General features: G+C 52.4%; 2 protein-coding genes across 5 annotated transcripts in view; one reads left to right on the top strand and one right to left on the bottom strand.

The window, feature by feature from the left end:
• Positions 1 to 26,949, bottom strand: part of SND1 (staphylococcal nuclease and tudor domain containing 1) — a 415,142-nt gene that overhangs the window by 50,655 nt on the left and 337,538 nt on the right. The gene's annotated exons all lie outside the window — the stretch shown is intronic.
• Positions 7,562 to 26,949, top strand: part of LRRC4 (leucine rich repeat containing 4) — a 58,927-nt gene continuing 39,539 nt past the window's right edge. For 3 of the 4 annotated variants that reach the window (XM_082400061.1, XM_082400059.1, XM_082400062.1), the window contains exons 1-2: positions 7,562 to 7,673; positions 7,857 to 9,727. In XM_082400061.1, coding sequence (XP_082256187.1) covers positions 7,957 to 9,727 — 1,771 coding nt within the window. In that variant the 5' untranslated portion in view covers positions 7,562 to 7,673; positions 7,857 to 7,956. Of the gene's footprint in view, positions 7,674 to 7,856; positions 10,086 to 26,949 lie in introns of those variants that run through there. The other variant, XM_082400060.1, reaches the window with a different exon arrangement.

Genomic DNA, 26,949 nt, shown 5'->3' with positions numbered 1-26,949 from the left:
CTTAGATGTTCCAAGATCTTTGGGATAAAATCAACAGGCCATGTAAAGAGTGAGAAAATTATCAAGAAAAGGAATCAAGGCAGATTTCTTGAGCTTCTCTAGTCCACGGGCCCCCTTCCCTCAGCTCATGTGATGTTTCCTAACTGTTGCACTGACTGAGGGAACCCTCTCTCCCTTTCCAACGGGAAGACCCAATGGCCATACCGCTGACACCTGGCTCCTCTCCTCTCCCCCTCACAAGCATAGGTATACAGAGGATGTACCTGCTAGAGGTAAGAGGAAGAGAAGGGGGAGGGTCCATCTTAAGTGGCACATCGCAGCATCACAGTGGTTTAAAATTTGAATGCTGAATAGATTTGAGCTCTGTCACTGCAGTGAGCTGAATGAGCCCCAGACAGACAATGCCCACGTCCCAATCCCCAAACCTGTAAATGTTACCCAATTTGGAAAAAGGGTCTTTGCAGATGCAACTAAGGATCTTGCAATGACATCACCCTTGATTGACCAGGTGGGCCCTATATCCAATGGCAAGTGTCCTTAAAAGTCAAAGAGGAGACAGACAGAAAAGGAGGAGTCAACATGACCAAGGAGATTGATGTGACGCGGCCACAAATCAAGGAATGGGACAGTCACCAGGAGCTGGAACAGGCAAAAAAGGCCAGGCACAAATTCTCCCCTAGGGCCCCTGGAGGGAGGACGGCCCTACCAGATTTTGCACTTTTCGCCTCCAGAACTGCGAGAGAATAAATTTCTGATGTTTTAAACCACCAAATATGTGGTAATTTGTTATGACAGCCTTAGGAAACTGATATAGCCACTTACTAGTTCTGTGATCCTGAGAAAGCGTCTTAAATTCATCTGCAAAATGGGGAATCTAATGGTACCCACCTCACAGAGCTGTTGTGATGATTAATATGGGTACCGATCAATGCCCCAGGAAATGTTGCTGTTAACATCATTATTGTTACTGCTATACAAAGGCAGTTAAAGGGAAGGATAAACCACAGGGCCTGTAATGGGCTAGTGCACCTGAAGAGTACATTTCCAAGGCTTTTGGCTGGACCTCTCTGGGCTGTTTGACCATACAGATGATTGTGTCTAGAATGGGCACAAACTGTCTATTCCAAAAGAGGCAGCAGTTGGGGCGTTGGGAGGTTTCTCCCTTCACTCAGGCCTGGCAGCCCGATAAGAAACGGTAAGCCCCAAGAAACCAGCCTCAGAGAAGAGGAAGAGGCCCTTCCATTCTATAGCCCCTTGCCATTCTTATTAAGCATCTTTTCTTTTCTGAGGTTTTCTACAAATTGCTCTGGATGGGACCCAGAGGGAGAGTGCTTTTTTGTCCACTTCCTTCTGACTTCCTTAGACAGCAGAGTTCTAAGGGGAAAAGGACAGTGGGTTTTGAGGCACTAGGAAGAGTGGGTAAGTCTAGAACAGCTGCGTCGCCTTGAATCATCAGGCTCAAGGAATAAAATCCATTCCCTTTATGACTGTGGGTAGTAATGGCATGGTCACAGGCTCACTTCAGGATCATAGGCAAGAAAAATAACCTTACTTTTTTGCAATGGTGACTTTATCCATTAAACAGAAACCTCATGACCAGTTGACCTTGGAAAGGTATCTGTACATGTGGGTGGAAGTGAGTGAGAGATGCAAATACACACACACACACACACACACACACACACACAATGTGTTCATTGCCTTAGGTAGGAGAAGGTGACTTTTTCCATACAGACCATTTCTTATGTTTTGTCACTACTAATTCACCAATCAACTGATGTCTTTCCCTTTGTGGAGGTCAATTTCCATACTATTTTTCTTTTTCTTTCTTATTTTCCAAATCGCTTTTCCTCCTTGGCTCTCGTTCTTTTCTTAGTTAAAACGGCAGCGTTGGGGCTTCCCTGGTGGCACAGTGGTTGAGAATCTGCCTGCCAATGCAGGGGACACGGGTTCGAGCCCTGGTCTGGGAAGATCCCACATGCCGCGGAGCAACTAGGCCCGTGAGCCACAACTACTGAGCCTGTGCGTCTGGAGCCTGTGCTCCGCAACAGGAGAGGCCGCGACAGTGAGAGGCCCGCGCACCGCGATGAAGAGTGGCCCCCACTTGCCGCAACTAGAGAAAGCCCTCGCACAGAAACAGAGACCCAACACAGCCAAAAATAAATAAATAATTCCCATTTAAAAAAAAAAACAAAAAAAAAAAACGGCGGCGTAAAGAATATAAAAACAGATAAGGTGCTTGAGTAGGGTTTGGCAGCCGAAAAGTATTGCAAATAGGAACTAGAGTTTCAGGGGGTACATATGTGATCTTCCTGCCACGGATGGACCCACCTTGAGGGGGCCAAAAGCCTACTGGAGGCAAGGTAGCACCCTGCTCACTGCTGGCAAACCCTGCGAGGCATTATGGACATCTAGTGGCTGCTGAGGATACTGCCTCAGCAATGCATCTCAGGCTGAGGAATGGTCTACCATGGGCTGTACTAGGCGCCCAGTTATCCTGGGTCCCCCTAGCCAGTCCCCTGGATGACCATTTCTTTCACTTCTTCTCAAAAAAAATTTTTTAACACTTTCTTTTTTGGGGGGGCCACGCTGCACAGCTTGAGGGATTTTAGCTCCCCAACCAGGGATTGAACCTGGGCCCTCGGCAGTGAGAGCACGGAGCCCTCACCACTGGACCACCAGGGAATTCCCTCCACTTCTTATTAGGGGTCCAAAGTCACTCAGAATGGCTCTATCAAAGACCCATCGTTAACCCAGCCCAGCAAAATATAATGATATTACCTTCATACAAGAGCACAGAAGGCAGGCGTTTGGAAATATCTTCAAGCCCCAGGTTTAAATGCCAATTAGCCACATACTGTCACCTTGACTGAGGGGCTGAGCTCAGATGGGACAGAGACTCTGACGTTAATTAGTCATGTGGCTCTAGGTAAGTCACTATGCCTCTCTGAACTTCATTAATGACATCTGTGAAATGAGAGGTTAAGTCCAGATGATCTCCAAGGTCCCTTTTAGCTTTAGCACTCTGCGATCTGCAGGCCTTTTTAGTAGCTGGGAAAACAGTCTGCTCTGCTCTGGCTCTGTGGATTTCTCGATTTCAACTGAAGGAATCATCGCTTCTCAGCTTTGTGGCGCGTTACCAAGACTTGGCTACAACCCCAAAGGATCAACCTTCTTCGCAAAGCTTCACATCTGAGGAGGGGTGGGAATCGTGGACGATGAGAGCTGGAAGGAACTTTCTAGTCCATTCCCTTAATTTTAGAAATGAAGAAACCTAGGTTTAGAGCTGTCTTAATTTAAGATTTGTCACACGTCTAATCAGCGGCAGAAAAGGGACGAGAACTCAGGTATCCCAATCTTAGTGCAGGTAACAAGCGGCTGACACAGCCTTGCCGGATCACTGGCTGGCGTCTTCAACTCTGCTTTATCGCAGCAGTCTCTCTGTGGGAAACCACAAGTGAAAACACTCTCAACCCAGGGTTTCTTCCTTCTCTCCTCTCCAAGTTTAAGCCTTCCTCTTCTTATTATTCCCTGGTGGCACCACTCCAAATCAAGGAAGCAGTCAGAACCAGGGGCTGTGAGGAGCAACAGACAGATGGCTAGATGATACTCGAGTGACAGGATTAAAGGCTTCAGTGCCACTTTCAGTTCAAAAGGGCTGTGGGTGCTGCCATGGTCCCACAGCCTCCTTGGTCCAGTTGATGGTTTCTATGATGCTCCCTTAGCCTAGCTGGCCTACAGAGGGCAAAGTAGCCCTATCTAGAACTCCATGAGCTGCATGAAGCTTGGGTGATATCACTCACAAATATTTACCACGAGACCACCCCATTACTAAATACTGGTTTGATCCTACCCTTCCATCCACCTACACAACATTTGCTGGGCCTGGAGCTGAACAGATGGGTTCTGAGTTTGCCCACACCAGCCAGGCAGGCCCCTCTTCTGCCTGAGGGGGGAGGGGCAGCCATATTCCAGGGCGCCATCCAGACCCTGGCCAGGGTCTCTCTGGAACCCTACCAGCTCAATGCCAGCTGTGGCAAGGAGAGAACTTCTCAACAGCGGGTTTTCAATTCTCCTCCACAGATCCCTGTTAGGCTAGACTCACACATGGGTATAAGATGGGTGTGTCCTGCTTGAAGCTGATGATGTGCAAATGGGGCTTAGTCAAGAAGGGAAAAAGAGCCACTAAAGAGCCCAGGTGGAACTCAACCTCCATTTCTCTCTTTCTTTGATTAGTAATTGTGAGTCAAACAAGTTAAATAAAGGATCTATTTTCTCAGCCCCTCCTCGCCCACCCTTCATTCTAGTATATTCCATATACCCTTCCCTGAAGTGTTTTATGCAGGCTGTCCCCCCACCTTGCCTCCGCCATTTGCTCTATGCAGAGTGAACATACTGGACATCTTTGTGGCAGTGATGAAAACACTGGACTCAGGGTTTGAAGACTGGATTGAGATGCTGCCTCTGTTGCTTTCTGGGTGTATGACCTTGAGCATGTTATTCGCCTGCCAGAGCTCAGTACCTCCATCCATAAAATGGAGACAACTATGGCAACTGTGTCACTGGGCAAAGGCAGATTAAACAAGAACAGATGTATCCATCCATCCATCCATCCTTGGTATAGTGGAGAGCATACAGTAGACAAACATCCCAGTAAATGACTGTTGAAGTAAATGAATGAAACCTGAGTTCTTATTGACTGGTAGAAAACTCTGGAGAATCACTTCTACTGTCCAAGTTCCTAGACATCTGAGCTCTACCAGGGTTCAAGGCCTGGCTCTACCGCTTACTATGTGATCTTAGGTAACATATTAACTATTAATGTTGCTATTATTTGACCGCAAATGCATAATAAAAAAGTTGGTAAATGACAGGGAATCCAAATTGCCTACAATGGAGCTGTGTCCATTCCATCCACGGACTTCAAAAATTCCCTGGCATGTTTAAGGAGGTTTCAGATTACTGGGCAGCAGACAATATTGAGATAAGAGTGTGGCAGAATCCAGAGAGCTGAGAGATCCAGGCCAGGACCTCCTCTTCTTAAGCAATAGCCCACGTGCAGGCGATGGGCAAGCAAGCTTGCCAAGGCAGAGGTGGACGGGGCACAAGGAAAGGAGCCTGGAGGTAGCCCTTGAAAAGAAGCAACACTAAACTAGTGCCATATTCTACCAGCTGGCTTCCCAGGGCTTAGCCACAGTTGGCCCCCGCCGCACCAGGCAGAGAAAGAGGAGTCATTTTCTCCGGTGGGAAAACTCTGAACAAGTCCTGTTTTCGCTCCTACACTGACTGGTCCATCAAACGCCCCGGGGTCGCCTCTCACCGGAAGTAGGGGCAGGTTGCTACGCAGTTCTTCTCAGGGACTCCCAGAAACAAAGAAGAGCTGGTGGAGCTCATGGGGCAGAAGCTTTAAGACCCACTCCCTCCAATCTCTGGGCGCACGGAGGGGAAAGGGCGCGGGGCTGCGAAGAGCGAGAAGCCGCGGCTCCGGCTGGCTGCTGAATGAACGGGTTGTGCCCTGGCTGCTGGGAGTTCACCTCAATCCTTCCAACTGGTTGTCGCGCTGTCCCAAGTTGTCACTCCCCTAGCTCCCCGCACTTGGTCTTTCCTTCCACTGTTTGCCTCACCCGCAACCCTCATTAAGAAAACTATCAGTGAAAGCCCTAGTTAAAGCCGACGACGGGTGAGGAAATTTGCGAGGGAAGGGGCAGGACGAACAGGCACATGTGCAGCAGCAGCGCCCCGGCCACCCCCGCGTCCCCCAATGCAGCTCATAACTCCCGAGCGTGCAGCCCGGGCCGAGCGGCCGGTCGCCCCGTCCGCAGTCGCCGGGGGTGAGGATGACGCGGTCCAGGCTGGAGGCCCGCCAACTGCAGCAGCCCCGCCGAGGGCCGCCGCGCCTCCGGCTCCCCAGGCCCTGAGCCCAGCGCGCCCAGAGCCCGAGGGTGCCGGGCGCCCGGTGCGGGGAGGGGGCGGGGGCGGGGGCCGGCGCGGTCCCTCCGCAGCAGCAGCCCCGAGCCACTCCAGCCTATCAGCGGCCACTCGGCGGCTCCCTGCGATCGGACCAAAATAGCTGCGCACGCCTGCGACTTGCGCGCGGCCCCCCACTTGACGCTCACTCCTGCTCCCTCGCCCGGCCCGCTCCCAGCGTCTAGAGGGGGCGGGGAGGAAGCGGCCGGGGAGGGGGGGTGGGGCTGGGGGAGAGAGGAAGGAAGGGAGGAAGGAAGGAAGAGAGGGAGGGAGGAAAGGAGGGAGGGAGGGAGGGAAGGAGGGAGGGAGGGAGGAAGTCGCACGGAGGCGCAGAGCTCGGGGCTGCGCGGCGCGGGCCGGCGGCGCGGCGCTGGAAGGCGCCGGCGTTAACCCCTCGAGGGCAGGCAGCGGAGGGGGAGCGGTGTTAATACATAAGAGCCCTGCATCACGCTAATCTTCTCCTCAGAACAGTATGCGTCAGCAGTACATTCACGTTCTGACTGAAGGACAAAAGGATGAGAGAGCAGTCTGCGTGGCTGCTGCCTGCAACACCGCGAGCCCGGCGCGAGGAGGAGACGGTGGGCGCCGCGCACAGGGGCCCCGCTGCTGCTGCTGCTGCTGCTGCTGCTGCCGCCGCCGCCGCCGCTAGCGAGTGGGGACCATGTTCCCGGGCTCCGGAGCGTTCCCCGCAGCCGCGACCCCCGCTGCTCACGCCGCCGCCAGCGCCGGGGCCGCTGCAGCAGTCCGCGGGCAGCGCAGCCGCTGAAGGCGCCGGGGGCCGGAGCCCTGAACTCGCTCCCTCCGCACAAAGCCAGATCCGGCGGCGCGCCGGGGGCCCGGCTGCGGCGGGCGATTCCGCGCCTCCGGGGGCGGCTGCAGCCACCCCCGGACTCCCGGAAGGGGCCTGCGGTGCGGGGCGACCCGGCCGCCGCGCGCTCCTCTGGCCGGCGGACCAGGTCCCGGCGCTGCTTCCACGCCGCTGCCCCTCGGGGGGCTGGACGGATTACTGCTCTTCGCACCAGCAGCCGGCGGACTGGGAAACTGAGCCCAGTTCTGGTCTTTTTAACCCTTAAGAGAAGAGACGAGGAGAGAAGGGGGTGTGTGTCGGAGGGCGGGGGGTGGGGGGCGAAGGACCGGCGAACACCTCCTCTTAACTCTCGCAGCACCGCGAGCGAACGACTGCATCAGCTGCCTCGGGCCGGGAGCGGCCGACACAAGGAGAGGGGGCAGAGCGGCGGCAGCTTCGGCAGCGAGCGCGGCCTGGGAGGCTGCGAGGCGCCCCCTCACTCCCCGCCGGGTGGCAGCCCCGGAGCGGGCGGGGGGCGCCGGAGGCACACTCCGGCGATGAAGCCGCTTCCCCCTCGGCTGGTGCGAGCCGGGGCCAGGGTCCAAGGACAAAGCCGGGAAGCGCTGGTGGCGCCCCGCCTCGGGCTGAGGGGGGGGCATGCACCTGCATAGCCCGCCGGGCTTCGGCTCTCCCGGCGCGCCTCAACTCCGCGGCTCCGCTAGCCGGCTCCGGATTTACTAGAAGCCATTTTGTCTCCCCCACCCCTCCCCTCCCCTCCCCTCCCCTCTGCCCTCCCCGCCCCCTCTACTTTCCCCTTTTGTTAATTAAAACTAAGAAGTGAGAATGGGAACGAGGTGGCCAGCTCCGGCGGCAAACGCTTAAGGACACCGCGCCAGTTCTTCCCTTCCTTCCTTCCGAGGTAGGTGAGAGCGAATGATTGGGTGGGGATGGTCGCAACGGGGGGAGATAAAGTCCCAGCTTTCCGAGGGCTGGCCTCGAGGGGGGGCTGGTAGACGAGGGGCCACTCTTTAGTTTGGCATGATTTTTTTCCGGCCGATCTGCTCCGTCTCTCTAATCGCCCCCTCCCCACCTCCTTCTCCAGATGGAAAGAGGAGCTCCTAGCTCACTTAAGCCGGGGTAGGGCTGGTTCTCCTTTCCGAGCCAAAATCCCAGGCGATGGTGAATTATGAACGTGCCACACCATGAAGCTCTTGTGGCAGGTAACTGTGCACCACACCTGGAATGCCGTCCTGCTCCCCGTCGTCTACCTCACGGCGCAAGTGTGGATTCTGTGTGCAGCCATCGCTGCTGCCGCCTCCGCCGGGCCCCAGAACTGCCCGTCTGTCTGCTCGTGCAGTAACCAGTTCAGCAAGGTGGTGTGCACCCGCCGGGGCCTCTCCGAGGTCCCTCAGGGTATTCCTTCCAACACCCGGTACCTCAACCTCATGGAAAACAACATCCAGATGATCCAGGCCGACACCTTCCGCCACCTCCACCACCTGGAGGTCCTGCAGCTGGGCAGGAACTCCATCCGGCAGATCGAGGTGGGGGCCTTCAACGGCCTGGCCAGCCTCAACACCCTGGAGCTGTTTGACAACTGGCTGACAGTCATCCCGAGCGGGGCCTTTGAATACCTGTCCAAGCTGCGGGAGCTCTGGCTGCGCAACAACCCCATAGAAAGCATCCCCTCTTATGCCTTCAACCGGGTGCCCTCCCTCATGCGCCTGGACTTGGGGGAGCTCAAGAAGCTAGAGTACATCTCTGAGGGGGCTTTTGAGGGACTGTTCAACCTCAAGTACCTGAACTTGGGCATGTGCAACATTAAAGATATGCCCAACCTCACCCCCCTGGTGGGGCTGGAGGAGCTGGAGATGTCAGGAAACCACTTCCCTGAGATCAGGCCTGGCTCCTTCCATGGCCTGAGCTCCCTCAAGAAGCTATGGGTCATGAACTCACAGGTCAGCCTGATTGAGCGGAATGCTTTTGATGGGCTGGCCTCCCTGGTGGAACTCAACTTGGCCCACAATAACCTCTCTTCTTTGCCCCATGACCTCTTCACCCCACTGAGGTACCTGGTGGAGTTGCACCTACACCACAATCCTTGGAACTGTGATTGTGACATTCTGTGGCTAGCCTGGTGGCTTCGAGAGTACATACCCACCAATTCCACCTGCTGTGGCCGCTGTCATGCTCCCTTGCACATGCGAGGCCGCTACCTGGTGGAGGTGGACCAGGCCTCCTTCCAGTGCTCTGCCCCCTTCATCATGGATGCACCTCGGGACCTCAATATCTCTGAGGGTCGGATGGCAGAACTTAAGTGTCGGACTCCCCCCATGTCCTCCGTGAAGTGGCTGCTGCCCAATGGGACAGTGCTCAGCCACGCCTCCCGCCACCCACGGATCTCTGTCCTCAACGACGGCACCCTGAACTTCTCCCATGTGCTGCTCTCAGACACTGGGGTATACACATGCATGGTGACCAACGTGGCGGGCAACTCCAATGCCTCGGCCTACCTCAACGTGAGCACGGCCGAGCTCAACACCTCCAACTACAGCTTCTTCACCACTGTCACAGTGGAGACCACTGAGATCTCGCCTGAGGATACAACACGAAAGTACAAGCCCGTTCCTACTACGTCCACTGGTTACCAGCCGGCATATACCACCTCTACCACGGTGCTCATTCAGACCACCCGTGTGCCCAAGCAGGTGGCGGTAACCGCGACGGACACCAATGATAAGATGCAGACCAGCCTGGATGAAGTCATGAAGACCACCAAGATCATCATTGGCTGCTTTGTGGCAGTGACTCTGCTAGCTGCTGCCATGTTGATTGTCTTCTATAAACTTCGCAAGCGGCACCAGCAGAGGAGTACAGTCACAGCTGCCCGGACTGTTGAGATTATCCAGGTGGATGAAGACATCCCAGCGGCGGCATCTGCAGCAGCAACAGCAGCTCCATCCGGTGTATCAGGTGAGGGGGCGGTCGTGCTGCCCACAATTCATGACCATATTAACTACAACACCTACAAACCAGCACATGGGGCCCACTGGACAGAAAACAGTCTGGGGAACTCTCTGCACCCCACAGTCACCACTATCTCTGAACCTTATATCATTCAGACCCATACCAAGGACAAGGTACAGGAAACTCAAATATGACTCCCCCGCCCCAAACTTATAAAATGCAATAGAATGCACACACACACAAGACAGCAACTTTTGTACAGAGTGGGGAGAGACTTTTTCTTGTATATGCTTATATATTAAATCTATGGGCTGGTAAAAGAAACAGATTATATTAAAATTTAAAAAGAAAAATCAAAACAAAACTATTTTCTAACTTGTAAGTTCTATTTAAAGGGGGTGGGGGACCTTGGGAATGTTGTGGGATAGAAGCCACAAGTCAGTCTGCTGTGCTGCCAGGAGGGATTTCTGGTATAGCGTTGAAACTGCTAAGATAAAACAAACTAAAACACCAACCAATATCCCGAAAGAGTTAAGGTGTGGGCTGCTGAGGGGTGGGGGGACAGGCTGAACTGTCACTGTTTAGAAGATACTTCATAGGACACAGGACTACCCATTTCTCTAGACATCTTTCTTAGGCTGAGAGCTGTCTTTGCAGATTTATCGTATTTAAACAAAAAATACAAACAAACAAAAAACAGCACTAAGAATCTGTACTGTGCGTAAAATGTTGAGAGGCAATAATTTTTTCTTCAGAGGCCAAGGGAAGGACAGATCTGTAAAGTGTATTTTAAACAGGAAAACCACCAAAATTCAACGGAAACCTTAAAGGGACTGAGTATGTGCATTCCTGTGCACAAGTCTTCTTGGTTTGTTCAGTGGGACACAGCGTGCCCCGCCTGACAGAGGGCTTCGGGAAGGAGCAGAGAAGGAAGGGAACTGGCGTAGCTGTCAGTCAAACGCTTTCACATTGCACCAGATTCCTGCAGCTGGGCTTAACCCACTCTGTGCAAGGCATGTGTCTATCAGGGCTTCCCAGGAGAAGGAGGTGGCCCCTGGCGGGGTGGGGGGGGGGGCGTGGTACCAAAGGGGGATGGGAAGGGAGAGCAGACGCAGAGAGAAGGTATTCGCGGGAGGCCATAACTCAGCATTGTGCCATGTCCACCTGTTGTTCCCGGTATCTGACAAATGATTGTAGACAGTGATGCATTTGATGATTTTTTTTTTTTTTAAGGGTTGGTTTGTTTTAAGGTGGAGAAGGGGGGAGAGGCTGGGAGTGGGAAGCTTTTCTCATGCTTGTGATTTGGTGACTATTCTAAATGCTGATTCATTAGGGATTATTACGGCTGATGTCAACTGGTTGTGGTGACGGGGAGGGGGCAGAACATGAGTAGAGAAGAAAGAGGAGAGACAAAAAGGGCACAGGCTCGTTTAAAGTGATGAAGCCTTTCCTCACCAGGATGGTTCACAAAAAAGATGTGAAATCCACAGTTAAAACAAAGTGATACACACAGAATGAGTGTGGCATGGAGTCCTGTTGAATGTAGCACAATGGGGGGAAATGCTTCCCTCTCCCAGGGCTACCTCAGGAGGAGGGGGAAGAGAAAGGGCGGGTGTGGGTGGGGAAAGCAGAGATCTCTGTTATTCTGGTCCATTTAATGATGTAACTCCTTTCATTTATTATTTTAGCTTTAAAAGGAAATAAAGGGTTCAGATTTGAAAGGGGGTGGGATGTGGGGGGAAATGCCACTGATTGTAACGTGAGAAAAGTGTATTTTTGTATTTTAATAAATACTGTTCAATTTTTAATTCAGTGTCCCCAAAGGGTTAAATTGAGTAAGACCCTGAACCTATAGCTTCTTATGAGCACTGACCAAATAAGTTCTATTTAAAGAAAAAAAGGGGCGGGGAGGACAATATTCCATTTCTTTAAAGTATGGGAACACGCTAAAGCTGTCAACCACTTTTCCTTAGCTTAAATAAAAGCACCCCAATACTAGTGCACCGTTCACAAGCTAAGTGTGTTAGTCCCTGCCTGGCTCTGTTGGGGGGGGTAGAACCGAATTCCCTGTGCCCTGGAAAAGCGAGAGGAATGGGTCAGCCTCAGCTCCTGGGACCCGGCCAGGAGTTAAATGCCACCTCAGCAGAAGCTGCTGGTCAGGCAGCACCAGCTCTACACGGGGACCCCGGGGGACCTGGATTTAAGAGGATTGCAATAATGTTGTTGTGCTTAAAGATCCCGCAGGCAGTGTTGCTTCTGTTCTCTGGGTGCTGAATAGTCAAACGTGTCTTGGTGGTGGTGGGTGTTGGTCTCCTGACGTGCAGCCGAGGGACGTGGTCCAGGCAGGCTGACTGAACTGGGACCCTCGTCTCTTCAGCACTAGTATTTATACGAGTGCAGGGAATCGGGACTGAGTGGGTGTGATCTCCCTGGCACTGAACACAGAGAGAGGCAGGCAGCACTTTGCAGCAGTTGGCTAAGAAAGGGCCAATTCTTAATCCTCCTCTGTGTGTGTGTCTGTGTGTGTGTGTATTTTACATACACAAAATTTCTGGGTGTCAGTGTTTGTGGCAGTGTGTATGCATGGGCTCACACTTTTAGAAACTGCCATTCATGTCTCTAGGCTACAATGATATGTTCCCTCTGCCTGTCCTTTAGTACCCTACCCCCAATAAAAAGAGAGAAAACTGCAGCCGAGAAAAGGGTGGGACTTGGCGAGGACCAGTTGAAAAATGCAAGAAGTCACCCCCTTTCCTAGTGCCATAAGACACAGCTCAGGCTGTTTAGAACAGCTTCCTGGGTACACATTCAGAGGCAACTGTGAAGGAAGGAGCTGCTTCAGAAATAGAGGATGTGGAGCCCATTTCCTTACACCCCTCCTCTTTTTGACAGCTATCTGGGCGGCCAGGGAACTATGCAGTAGCTGTGGAATGACAAAGGCTCTGGGGCTGAACAAAGATCTGAGGGGAGAGGTGAAGAAATGGGCCTAAAACATTCCTGGGGAAGAGTCCTAAGAACAAATGCACTTGTCCTGGGGGTGGGGCATATTCAAGTCTTGGAATCTGAGGGAGAAGTGCTTTCCAGAAGGAACCTCAAAGGAGCTGGGGGAGACAGAATATGGTCCCTGGGTATGAGTGTCCTTAGAGCTGAAGGGGAGTTCCTTTCCCCACTGGGCCTACTCCCTGACCTGGGCACTGGTTCAGCATTTAGAGCGGCAGCTCTCCTCTGCCGTGATGTTGGGTACACCCTCCTTTGTAGCAGGCACTTGGGACAACTTTTCAGAGAGGAGTCCCATGAGCACCGAAAGTGCAGCCTTTAATGCTGGGCGGGTGACTCATCCTCGACCTGGCCAAGCTCTAGGGTTTGTTACCTGAGAATGGAACATGGGTTGGCAGCTCTTCGGGAGGGGAGTCATAGCAACACGTTACAGGGAAAAGACTGCTGCTGATTATATGGAGTTAGAGAGTTTTCATTACAGAATACTTTAAAGGCCGTGAAAAACCATGTAGTCTAATCCCTTCACATTTTACAGTCAAGGAAACGGAGCCCCAGAGAAACTGAAAGATACAGTCCAAGGTCACACTGCTAATTAGTGGAAGAGGTGGGACTGAAACGCAGGTCTCTTGACTACCCAAACCAATGTGCTTTCTCATTAAGGCTCTTACTGGCTCTCAAGAACATCTCTCTTTCCTGGCCAATATGCAGTGAAAACGGGGCCTGCCTATAGCTATTGCTGTGTTCTCTTCTCCCTCCCCTTAGAGCTGTCCAATCTACTTCAGAAGCAGCTCTACTGCCCTCTGGCGCCTGAGCAGAATTCGGACCACAGGGGCCCCAGAGGTGGCCCAAGGGCCACGTGTGCTGACTAAGGAGTTGGATTCTCAGGACTATACATAACAGCTTCCTGATTCTTAGGTTCAATGGCAGGCAGAAACCACGGGATCCCACAGAGGGCAACGGCTGCTAGGGAAAAGGTGAAGCAGACAAGGCAGGGTGCTCACAGTGGGAACGATGGCTTGGCCTTCTCCCAACCTTAGCCTTGGAAGCTTTGCAGAGTAAAGGACTGACAGAGGTCTTAGAGCACCTCTCAACAGCAACTTCTCCACAGCGAGTGGTTTCTGCTTATTTGGCTGAACAATGAGACTATTTGGGGAGGCGGGGGGCTCTTTAATTCCTCTCCTCCATTGCATCTACCCTAGCCCCAGCTCTAAAATCATGATCTGGTTGCCACTCCCATAATTTGTTCTAGGGCCTTTTATCACTCTTTGGTGTAAAGCTGCATTCTACTGTCAGTGAAGGTAGAGCAGACAGGCTAGTTTCTAAGGCCTAGGGACATCAGCTCCATCATGGCTGTTAGCATGTACCGTAGCTAGCAACTTGTTGGGACGGGGGGCTGGTGGGGGGAGGGCAGCAGCCTAGTAAAGAGTCCCTTGAAGACAATGCCTATTAATGGGGAAGAGATCCAGAGTCCATGCCGTTAACGGTGGAGATGGGTAGAGATTAAGAGAAGGCTAAGTGGGCCTTACTCAGCCCAGGCTACTTCCTTAGGGGGCCAGAGCCCACAATTAAGGCTTCAACATTTTACTGCAACAAAGCAGCAGGGGCTTAAAATTAGAGAAGAAAAAGAGAGAGAACATTTATATCCAAACATATGTCTGATTTTATCTCCTCTGCTGGCACTCAGCACTCCGTGCCATCGGCTAATGCAGGCACTGTTCACACCATTTCTAAATCCTGCCTCAGCTAAACTGCAAGGCAGCTTTTGGCTCAAAGCACCTCTCTTGGTTTCTGTCCATTCAGAAAGCACCCTTTTCCCCGGAGGGGGGAAGAATGGTTTGGGTAGTGGATTAAGGTTGTTTTCATCTTTGCTTTAAATTGAGATGAAGTAAATTGCTTCTTGGAGCAGGGATAAAGGCTTCAGGAACCTTCAGTGAAATATACATATCTGCAAAGCAATATAGCATAGTGCTTACAAGTATGGACTCTGAAGCCAGTCTTCCTGGGTTGAATCCCAGCTCTGTCACTTACTAGTTATGTGACTTTGGACAAATACTCGTTTTCCTCATCTGTAAAATGGGCATAATATTGGTATCTACCTCACTACTCCATAGTTGTTGTAGGAATTGAAATTTGACGATAAGGGGACAGACCAACTGACTAGTCCCCATCACCACCTCTATTCTTGAATCTCATCCATGTCCAAAGAGAGAACATGCCTACTGAGCTACCCTAAAGAGGAAGGATAATTATCCAGAAGTCCTGGGCAGCACGACAGCACCATCTACAAGCCCAAACACTGTGGGAAAGATGGGGTGCACTTTTCTTCCCAGGAAAACACTGCCTTGTGCTCTGTTCTTTAATCTAGCTCTTTAGATGGCCCAAGGCACTGTCTTAGCCCAGGAACGGATTACCTTTTCTTATGGCGGGTCAGGAGAAAGGAAAGGTGCTGCTGCTGGAGGTGCACAAGCGGAGGGCTGGAACAGGAAGCACCTACTAAAAGTCCTGGTCCTTTACCAGGAGGGTGAGCTTCCCAGTGTCTCGTCACCTCGCCCTGTTTCCTTATCAGGATGCTTCACCAAGGGAGGTGGGCCCACGGAGACACCAGGAAGGAGAAAGGAGCACAGAGAGGGCTGCTGGGGCTTCAAAGCAGTATTGGAGGGCTTGGAGGAAAGAAAGGCAGGAAAAAGCACCATAATTTGAGCAAGTGAGGGCAGGATAGAGCTATATGGCAGATGCACAGGCTAAGGGGCTGCAATGCAGTTAGGGAGGAAAGCCAGGGAGATTCCTCTGCCCTAGCAAGCAGGAGGCTGGCTGGACCCTGGACGGGGGGAGGGCCGGTAGTGTGATATTCATGGCACAGAACAGAGCAGAAGAAAAGCAGGGAGATCAACTTTCCAAGAGAAGCCTAAGAAAGAATGCATTTGATTTCCTAATGAGAGGCTAGAATTAGATTTTAGGATGATCACAGGTTTCATCCTCTGGAACATGCCAGCTTTGCTGTCAGTACTTGGGCCAAACCACCTGCCCACGACAGTCCTGTTCCCGATGCTGGAGGCTGTCCACTGCTTGGCGAGGGGGGGGGGGCCACCCCGCCCTCAGGGCTGTAATCAAATTCTGATCCTGATGGGCTCCCTCAGGGCCTCCCGCATTTCTGTGAAGGCACAGTCATGGGGGGAGAGGAGAGGAGAGGAGAGGGTGCAGCTCACTGTTTATCCACGAAAAGAGTGTTATTCCCGAGGGAGAGTGTTATATAAATCGTGTTTTCCCATAAAGATAATGACTGTTGAGTTCAGGGCACATGGACCCTGGCAGTGAGTCAGAAAGGTCAGGCCTGGGCCCATGGGGGAGAGCCCTGGGAGAGGCTCTCCTGGCAAAGGAAGTTAGCATTTGAGAGGATGGCGCTGTCTTCTCTAGCTTATCCTGGTAAAGACTCTTAAACCTACAGCAGGGAGGCACTGAGATGAGAGGCTACGCTAATGCCAGGTGTGGGGATTGGATGGACCAAAGTAGTACTTGGCCTTGCGGGTTCATCCATTCTGTGTGCCTAGGAACAATACTAGAGCAATTACTGAAGTTTAGATTAATTACTAAATACCAAAGGAACAGCCCTTGATCTACTTGCTTCTTTAATATCCACCCACCTTCTTATATCTCCCATTAATAAAAAGCACACACCCCCGTTAACTCTCCTATCAGATTCCCCCCCCCCCCCATAATTCCCATTTGCGTACAACCATCTGCCATGATAGGACCTAGGATATCCCGCAAGATCCTTCCATTCTAGAAGCTTGATGGCTCTTTCTTCCTTCTAACGGTTCTGCTTCCTCTCCCAAGGCAAGTCCTTAATCTGTAGTCTCTTAACATTTCTTTAATAAGGTCTCAACCCTGGTTTCCCTGTCTGTGCAGGTGCTCACTTAGTCACCAGATAAGCCACTCTACCCGCTCAATGAGTCAGCAAGGATGAGGGAGAGGCGCTTTCACACACTAACTGTTCGCTGTGCAAAGTTTGGTTTCCTGGCCTCGGGCTACTTCTTCCCAGGCTTCAAGGCCCTACCCACTCACCCAGGTTCATTAAGAACATTAATACAGGTCCTCCCACTCAGGTTCCACCCTGGAGGTGAACTGAACGAGCTGTAGGCAGTTCCCTGGATAGTGTCGCTGTGTTTGTAGGAACACACAGCGCACCCCTCACAACAGGCCCGTCACAGTCCCAGAAATGGAGCCCAGGCCTCATACTAACAGCCTATTCCTGCAGCCCACCAGCTGCAGTGGATACAGTTATAATCTATTACCACTGCAAGACGACTTAATTTTTGGACTTAAAGGAAGTCGGATAATACTTTATCCTATTAGCGTCTGCCTGTGTGAATTGACAATGGCTTCCTTCTGACATGACAGCATATTCTTCCAATTCATCTCTTAAGGGGATGAATTGAGGAAGTCTGGAGTAAGATAGGAGGGAGGGCCAAGGAAGAGACTACTCAAAGGAACCAGGGGAAGGGAAGACAATCTTTAAATTAGGAATGGGGAGAGGAGACTTAGAGGGATATGCCAAGACTGAGATAGCTCAAAATACGTTTGCATTTCATTTTGTTTCCCTTGTGAGGGAAGCGACTGCAACTACTGGATGTGGCGTATGCTTGTGTATGAGGAAAAAAGGTTCTGAAGCCGCAGAGAAGTACAAACACAAGAGAATAAGGAATTGGCCTATTCCATGTGCCTCTGGTTTCAGCTCATTGGCCTGCAGAGTAGCTTTCCCTTTCCTTAATTCCTCTTCCACCTTCCTGTTTTAAGTCCACCTCTGCTCTGACCAGTGAGTGGTATCATGTCAGCTGAGGGCAGCTCCACAGTGTGTTCTCACTGCTGGTCGACCTTGGAATGGCAATGGTCACTGAGGACAGAATGATGGTTTACAGCTTCTAACTTCAGGAATGTGGAGACAGTGAAGGGAGTTTCCAAGTTAATTCAGAAAATCTAGTTGAACCCTCTCATTTTATTTGTGAGGAAAACGAAGCCCAGGGGGATGTGACTGCCAGTACCCGCTAGCTGGTGATGTGGAGACCAGGTCTCTGGGTTCTCAGCCTAGCACCGGCAGGGCCACTGTGACTTACAACTCCAGGGGGCGCCACTGACAGAAGCTACAAAGTGATTAGTGCCCCCTGGAGTTTGCAATTTGGTGCAGTCCCTTACCCTTTGCTTCCAGGGAGGGAGGGAAAGAAGGGAAAGGCCTTCCAGGCCAGTACTTTATCTGTGCTTAATGCTGTCAGCCAGATGGTGCCCATTCCTGACTTCCCTCAAACAGCTAGAGCTGAGAAATCAGGCAACTCTTCCTTTCTCTTCAACCATGAGTGTTCCAGGGCATGGGAGTTCTGATGGCTGCCCAAACAGCTAACAAATTAGAAGGAGCACTTGTGGCTGAGGCCGCCCTCCCCATCCCTGTAAAAGTGAAGAGCTGTAAAGAACAGGTATCCCATGAAAGGAAGTTTTGCAGAAGCTCAATCATGTCAGAGGTCCGTTCAAGGTCAAGTGGACCACTGGAGAAGCAGGGACGTCTAGAGTTCTGCTTCTACCTTCCCTGCTACTGTAAGCAAGGAGACTCTCACAGGGAAAGCTCAGACAGCCCAGGCTGACTCGGGGCCTGCAGCTAGTAAACGTCTCCTCTTCCCCCATCTCAACAAATCCCCTCTTGGGAAACGGAGTGGCCCTGGCTAGAATTTTATCACATATATTTAATTAGAATCTGTCTCCTTCATGATGGTTTCAAGTGAAGTCCCAACAGAAACATTCTAAAAAACAGCTGCTTTCAGCCAAGGATCTCTTTTAACCAAGTTAATTTAGCAGAAATTTGCCATCTTGGATGGGGTGGAGTTACCTCTCTTCTCAACTTCAAAGCTGGGAAGAGAGGGGAGGTGGGGAATGCAGAGAAATAAAGAGGAGGGCGGGGGCTTTGAGCAAATGAGTTTCTGTCTATTAAGGAGCAGTAATTTCTGCTAGCTCCCTTAGAGACTGGTCCCCTCCAATAATGGCCTGACTCTAATGATTCCCACTCCTAAGCAACAGCCTGTGTTCTGCTGGTGTTGAGATGAACAGTGCCAGAGAAATTCCCTTTCTCTCGGAGGTGCTGCTATTATCATTACACAGGAGAGATTACCAGCCAGGAGGATGTGCTGTTGTTGGGGGGACAGAAAGATAACCAGAGAATGTACCTCTCCAAGGCATGGTACTGCTGACCTGGGACAAAAAAAGGCTGAGAGATAGGCTAGAGGTTAGTGATAAGATGAAAGGGCAGACACTCTGGACAGGAGGGAGAAGACACGATAAAGTAAAAGCTTAGGCACCTCCTGAGGAGTTGATAAACTTAACGCAAGACTAGTGGGCACTGGCTGGGAGGCTGGAGGAGGTCACAGGGGTGTGGGGTGTGTGGGAATGAGTTAAGCTCAGGCATAATGAACAAAAACTGATCGCACTTGAGATACGCAACATGGTAATATGAAAGCTGAGTCAATTTCAGGTCCCTAAATACTGATCACGTTCCGGGCAGAAGCACAGGTGTGTGGGCTAACACCGAAACTGGGGGGATAACTGAAGCTGCAGTGTCAGTTGAGGGGTGGGGTCCTCTCATCCTGCCCTCTCCCTTCTCATACACTGAAGATGGTGGGGAAAAAAGCTAATACCGTGGCTCTAAGTACTGCTGAGGTTGCTGCCAGCAAGTCTTGAGTAGGGGGTGGGGAGACTCCTTATTTTGCCCCCGGTGGCTTCCCTGTGATGGAGATGCACTGCTTCCAGAGGCTGCCTTGCCAGATGTGCCAGCAGGCAGCCCGGCCAGAGAGCCTGCCGTGCAGACAGATGCCCTGGGCCGTGTTCAGGACGGCGAGACCCTTTATGGTACTGCGGCTCAGCTCTGGGGCAGTGCCAGAGCAGCAGGGTAATGTTCCTCAGCCAGATTCATTTCCCCCCCAAACCTCTTCAAATATGCGGGCCATGGAGAGAAGCAAATTTAATTAAATTACTGTATCGTGGGCTGCCCTTCCTGGGCAAGGGCTAAAAATGGGCTCATGCTGACATGCAGACCCATCTGTGTATACAGAGCACGCGTTTCTTTGTGCTTGGCAGCTGGATGGGGTTGGCAGTGCCCACTGCTGGCCCCGGTGAGCCGGTCCCTTTGCCGCAGCAAGGCAGAGTCAACACTGATGTAGCCCAGGCCCCGTGTGGCTCCGCTGACCTTTTCCTTTCTACTTAAAAGATGACTGAGTGGCACTCCCCCTTCCTCCATCAGTTCCTTTCTCCTCAAACGCCTCTCTTGCTGACACCCAGGACTTTCCCATAAGGCGGTACCCTAGCCGAGCCAGGGAAGGAGGAATGAATCCGCAGGGAGGTGTGATTCAGAACCGTGCAGGGCAGCGTTTGTTTAGCTTGGCAGGAGATGGAGGGGTCTCCCTGGCAATTCTCTAGAGTGTCAGCAGTTCCCCACTGGCAGCTCCGTGCTGGAGACAGAACCGTTTTCAGGTGCCAGAGCACAGCAGCAAAGCCGTCTCCCGCTCCGTCCCTGCACGGACTTCATGGTTGATATAGAACCTGACCATCACACACAGGGGCAAGGAAGTTCAGTGGCAGTGGCAACGAGAATCATTTAATATGTGGAAATCAACACCCAAAACAAATGCTGGCTGTGCTATACCTGTCAGCCCCAAGAGATCATTTCATCTCCCTTCTGGAAGTTTGGGCCTCACAGCTCCAGCTTACAAAGTACCACGAGGGTAAAGAGTTTGCCCCCAGTAGAGCTGCGGCTGGGAAATGGCCTGAGGGAGAATCGGGTGTGCGGAGTGGGAGACACTGACGGGTTGGGGCGGGGAAGGGTGGTGCTTTTCCATATGGAACTGAGACCCAGGAAGACTCAAATAGGGAATCTTTTCCCTACCTGCCCCCAGAGAGAGCAGTGCCATCTCTCATGCCTCAAGTTACAGTGAATGCCACACACGGAGCCTGAGAGGTCGCCTTGGGCTGGGACAACAAGAACAATCTAGCTGGGCAGCTTGCAGCTGTACTTAGGCAGCCCCCTCGGGCCCAGGGCATCCTGGCGTCAAGCAGACACCCAGATGATGGGGGCGGTGCAGGCAGCTCTCTAGGTCCCTAGCTCGGCAGGTTTACAGGCAGTGCTCCAGTGAGTTGAGAGGGCGGAACCTCCCTACCCCAACCTCCAAGCCTCTGAGCCGCTGTTACAGGACGAGAGGCTGGGCCGGAAGGAGATGGCAGCATCCCTGCATCCCCCGCTGGAGCTCTGCTGCCCTCTAGACACTGCGCTCAGCGGCTCCAAGGCTCCTTTGTCACTGGGGGTACGGGGTGGGGTGAGGGGGTAGTGTATCTGCTAAGGTTTCTGGCTACAAAAAGGTTACTTTAAGGGTTTAGACAAATCCTGTCAATTTCGGACCCTTGGGACCCAACTCAAGAACCTGGACTGTGCCTGCAGGTCACTCTTAGTCTAAGTGGTTCTAAATGACGAGGACGTGTGGATCAAAAACGAAAGCAGGCAGGTCGATAAAACGTGGTGATACTTGAAGAGAAGAAAATGGATCCAAGAGAATAAGTTTCCTGGGGCTAACAGGCTAAGCAGCAACTGTAGCAGGAAGAGAAAGCAACATACCGTGCTGGACAGAAGCCCCGGAGAACAGGGCCAGTCCTGAAGGACAGGAAATCGACCAGTTTGGTGATACCTAATCATGTGGCTTTAGAGACACAAAAAGGTTCCTAGGTACTGGACTAGGGTAAAAGATCTTTCTTCCTTACTTAGCAAATCGGATGGAAGAGAGTAGACCCCAACCCTAGGCTGTAGGTAACCACGATATTTGGAGTGGAATCAGGCCCCTTAATTCCATCCCATCCACCGTCTCACGTTCACTAGGACATGAGAATGCTCATCAAATGACTGGTTCTAACTGGGGGGATAGAGGCTCTGCAGGCAGCCTTTGTCTTTAGTCAACTATGTTATTGGTCCTTGGGTGCCAATAAAGATACCGTATATCTCAGTCCTGATATTGCCCCATGAAAAGGGGTGGCTTTAGGGGCTGTGTTGAAGCAGCCTCAGACTGTTTTCTCCAACGGAGAAGAATGCTTGGAAATAATGTGGGTAGCAGCTAAGCCTCAGGGTAAATCACGTGAATATTGGTATTGCTGGAGCAATGGCATGCCAATAGCTGCTGGGGTCCCTTAGGTTTACAGATGACCCGAATGAGCCAATGTATCTGCGCTGATTGCCCCACCCAAAGCTGTACCAGTGGCTGAGGAGCCTGCTGGCACAGCATCCCTCCCTGCTGCAGGCTGCTGCCAGAGGGCATGGCTGCGGGTCCCACTCAGGCCGAGCCTGCTAAATGGGACCCTTATCCTGTGCCTCGTCTGCAGCTCGGCAGGGACCTAGCACCGGGAAAGGCAGAGTGAGGCCGGCCCTGGTGCGGCATGTCTTTTTCGTGTACAAGGTCACCCACGACCCCTCTCACGTTCGTCATCTGCCACTTCATCTCTCTTGGAGAGGGACAAGGAGAAAGGAAATGAACTGATTACAGTGGTATGTTACAGGGCACCACCTTTCGGCACCTGGAGCCGGTCTGAGAGACCAAGGCGCTGTAGAGAAGTTGCCCAGTCTACATTAAAGGGAGAGTAGGGGAGGAAAAGAAGGAACGCTTATTTCTGACACCTGCTCTCGCCTCATTCTCTCTCAGCTCCCAGGAATAGTTAGGAAGCAGAGTGGGTAAAACTAAGGCTATTTGCAAAAACAGATTAGCTCTCATGCAGGCCGGAAAGTGTTTCCTGCATAATCTGAACTTAGACCTTGCTGTACCCTTGTCCTATGTGGTTCAGATTTAAAAAAAAAAAAAACAAAAAAACCCCATTTTTTTGTTAGCGTGTTGTCTGGGTGAATATGCCAGAGCATGAACTAAGAGTGGTCTCCGTGGCAGCCCCAGGTTGACCTGCAGGCCAGGCCTGGCCCAGCCCCTCCATCGCTGGGAAAGCAGGACAGGAGGAGGAGGGCAGTGGCGGGCGTCACTGGATAAGGCCGGGGCCATCTGCACTACTGTGAGTCAAGGTTGGCTCAGATAGGAGACGCGAGGGGGGAGGTGCAGCTCCTGACGGCTCCGACAGCTTGGACCTGTCCAGGCCAACAAGCCGCTCAAGTGCAAGAACAGCCAGCCAAGTAGGCAGAGCACGAATAAGGACTTAAAGCTTGAAATATCTGACAAGAGATGGAGGGAGGGGAGGACGCCGTCTGGGATTTCAACTGGTGTCTGGCCTTGCCTCTCACTGCTGAGGCAGACGCTTCTGCCACCGCGGGGTGGGATGTGACGCCTGGGAGCTGGTGGGCGTAACCCAGGTGAGAATCCCTTGAGCTAGATTTTTTAAAAAAAAAACCTTCATTTCAACAAATTGCAAAGACAGCTCTGGATTGTTCTCCCTCACTAATGCCCTCCGAAACTAAATCGAACCGCTGTCCACGGTTCCCCCTCCAGTCACCTGCCCGAGGTTAAGCAGCCCTGGGCTCTGTGTGCGCGTGTGGGTAGGCCTGCACGGTCCATCACACGGTCTGGGATGGCAGCTGCGTCTCAGAGCTGGCTAAGGGAGGCGACCCGGGGCGCCGGAAGCCACAGACACTCGTTCTGCTCTTCCACCTTCCTGTGGTGGGGGGGGTGGGGGGGGTGGGGGAGGGGGGAGGCCAGCAGTGGGGTGCTCAGCGCCCTTACAGCTTCTCCTGGTGAAGATGCTTTGAAAAGACAGTGGTTGTCAGTCCCAAGTACACATTCCCCACGCTGAGGGAGCTGTTAAAAAATACCAGCGTCCTGACTCCAGATCACATATGGAGGAGACAGCACTTTGATATTTTCAAAATGTAACCAGGTGATCCGAGGGCACGCCCAGGATGACAGCCTCTGCTGTGGACTTGAGAGAGCAGGGAGAAGGCTCAGTGCTCAGACAGGACAGTCCTGTCACTAACTCCAGAAGCGCCTCTTGTACATGGTTTTGCTTAAGCTGAGCCAGGGGTCCTGAGGTTTCATTCAGGTTCAGGAGAGTAACTTCCAAGAAAACTAGCCAGGTGCCACTCGACTGACGGCCCTGAAAAAACACAGGGAAACCCTCCTACAAACACGGCAGCCTGCTCAGAGCCCCCGGCAAGGAGGGAGAGAGGACAGATGTTCAGAGGCCCGTGAATATCAAATGGGAGAAATCGAGGCACAGAGAGAATACCATTTATTCCTAAGGAAGGTGGGAAAAGAACAGCAACCTTCCCTCGTCATAGGCTGCTCTACAAACTGATTCGGGCAGGACTCCAGATCAGCACCCAGTTTAGGTTCAGAAGCCTAAATGAATGAGAAACGACTTTCTTCACTGTTAGGTTTCTGACCCTTAGCTGACTGGCACTCCCGGCTGTAGCCCTTCTGTGGCTCACTTATTCATGTGTACGCTTATTTAGAGCCCGTCTGCCGACCAGCACTGTGCCAGGCACTGGGGAACAGCGGAGATGAAAGGCTTGGGCCTCGCCCTTGAGGAGCTCAGCACAGTGGGGGAAACAGTTACGACGGATGGTCTGAGCGTGGCGATGGGAGGTACGTGCCGGGGAGCAGCACAGAGTCAGGGACAGCTTCTGCCCCCTCCCATCCAAACAGTGCCTCCCAGGCTGCTCGTTCTTATGGGGAAGCAACTCCCCCCGTTGGAATTCTGGATGTAGGCACGGGACAGCGGCAGGACCAATACTGACTCAGACCCTGGGGGGATGACCTGCTCCAGGCCCTCCTAGAGGCGCAGGAGGTGACTTCGCACTTCTCTCAAGCTGCCATTTGCTGAAAGGACTATGTCAAGGCTTCCCCTGGGAGTGGGAAGGAGGGCACCCAGGCTCTCGGTAAATACTACGGGTAGTGAAGCTCCGGGCCGGTTGACCTTGGCAGTCTGTAGCCCACTCTCTGCTTCAGCTTCCCTTAGCGACACACAGACTCACTGAACGTTGAGGTGTAAATCGCAAAGCCCCCCGAACGAAGAGCTGCTAAGCCAGGGTCCTAAGCAAGGCTGTGCTGTATAAATGTAGCATGGAAGCTTCTAGCTCGAGCTCCATTTAGTGTGGCTGCAGCAAGCTGCTATTTGCCCCACTGCTGAGCAGCCGGAGCAAAATCCTGCTTGGGAGTTGGAAGAGGCACTGAGGACACAAAAGAGCCATCACAGACCTGCAGGCAGAGCTGAGAACACGGGGACTCCCGGGAGCAGGGGGAGGGGCAGGATTCAGCAGAACCCCATTAGGGATAGTGTTGAACACAGAGGAAATCAGGACCCCCCCCCCAGTGGCATGTGTCACAATGCAGCTGTCTTCTATCTCCTGTGTGGCGAGCAAGGTCCTCAGGCTGGAGTGTGGGAGCGCTGGCAGGCAAACTACACGGCACAACAGCGCTCGGGGCTGGGTGACACTGAGGTCACTGGGCGCAAGAGGCAAAGCAGTCCAGCTGTCCCCTGTGAACTCTGACTACAGACACAGGTCTGGTTTGGTCTCTGTGCCCACCCTGCTCCTCACCTACCCAAGAGTTTGGGGTCCAGATACTCGTAGGAACTCATCCTGAAAGGTCTTAGGTTATCCAAGATCAGAGCTGATCTGCGGTGTGGGGATCCAAATTTAATCTCTTAAACCACTGGTTCTCAACCTGAGATGAGCGTCAGAGTCACCTGGGGAGCTTTTTAATTGAAAAAATTTTTTTCATTACTAAAAAAAACTTTCAATTTGAAAAATGAGAAACACGGAAAATAGAGAATTGCCATGAACTCCCATACACCAACCATCCAGGCTCAACAATTATTGAACTTGTCATATTTGGTTCATCTATCCCCCCTTCTCTCTGCTGAAGTATTTTAAAGCATAGCCCAGACATGATGTCATTTAGCCCTTCCATACTTCAGCAATGCATGTCTAAAAAACACAGCCATTTTCTTACATAACCGCAATGCCACTATCACACCTAACACGATTAATAAAATTATTCCTTGGTATCACCTAATATGCCTGGAGAACTTAAAATAAAAATCCGGTGCTCGATGACGCCAGGGAGGCCCGGGTATTAGTATCTTTCCTAAGCCTCCCGCAGCTCCCAATCCCAGTGTGCAGCCGGGGCTGAGAACCACTGCCTCATCACCCCAGGGCTCTTCTATGGGGTCTGACACGAGCTCCACGGATGTCCTACAGCCCCCCATCACATGGTATACAATAAAAAAAAGTCAAGGAAAAGGTGAGTCACAGACCAGGATGAAGGGAAGGAAAACAAAAGCATTAGGAAGTCAGCAAGCCACAGAACGGAATCCCTCATTCAAGGCAAGGCTGTCCTAACTGTGAGGCCCACTCACTCGGTCCCCCAGACCCATCAAAGGTCTGAAAGGCTTGGAAGGAGAGTTGTTCGCAGCTGCCCAGAGGGCCCTCAGCACCTCACAGCAGGCCAGCCTGCATTAGGCCTGCTCTATTTCTGGCTCTCCTCCCTCTGCACACTGTCTCTCTGGCCTGGTATTCTGGGCCAAGCCTGAGCCTCAGCGCCCGGCTGTAGGCAGGATTAATGAGGCCTCTGGTGAGTGGGGTGCACCAAAACTTCTTGGGTGTGGGCGCTGGGGTTTGGGACCCCAGTCTTCAGTCTTACTTATTTCATTAAAAAAACCCCTAGACATCCTGCAGAAAGATGAGGCTGTGTCGCTGCAGCTAAAAATACCCCTCTTGAGGGCGTCTGCTCACCGGCTCCTCAGTTAGAGACGCTACAGGGCCCCCTGTGAGCTGTGCGGCGCCGGCAGCTCCACGGGGGCTCTGGGCAGCTGCGGACAGTCCCTGAAGCAGCGAACAGTGAGTCCTGGGAGGAGGGGGCTGGCGAACAAGTAGCCAGCCAGGACGGTCGGCACGCATCGGGCACCTCCCAAACCCTTCTTTTCTTTACGGACCTACTGCCTAAGCCAAGAAACTCCTGCTGCCTTCTGCTAAAACACCATCTCTGAGGATGACCCACAGTCATCGGGGACTGTTGTCGACTCCCCAAGACGCACAGGAGTATGACAGTAATTGGCGGGGGGAGGGGGCATGCCACCCGTTCTGGCTCAGGGCGTGTCTGTGCTGCTGGACAACTTCCAAGTGTGAGTCAGTGGTAATGAGACACAGGTGAGGCCTCTCGGTGGCCTCAGGAAAGGGGTGCTTTAAATGCAGGCTTGACACCTGAAGGGGTAACGGAGTGGAG

This window comes from Balaenoptera borealis, assembly GCF_965194805.1.
Source record: "Balaenoptera borealis genome assembly, chromosome: 7".
Lineage (NCBI taxonomy): Eukaryota > Metazoa > Chordata > Mammalia > Artiodactyla > Balaenopteridae > Balaenoptera > Balaenoptera borealis.
This window is presented reverse-complemented; position numbering and strand designations above follow the sequence as displayed.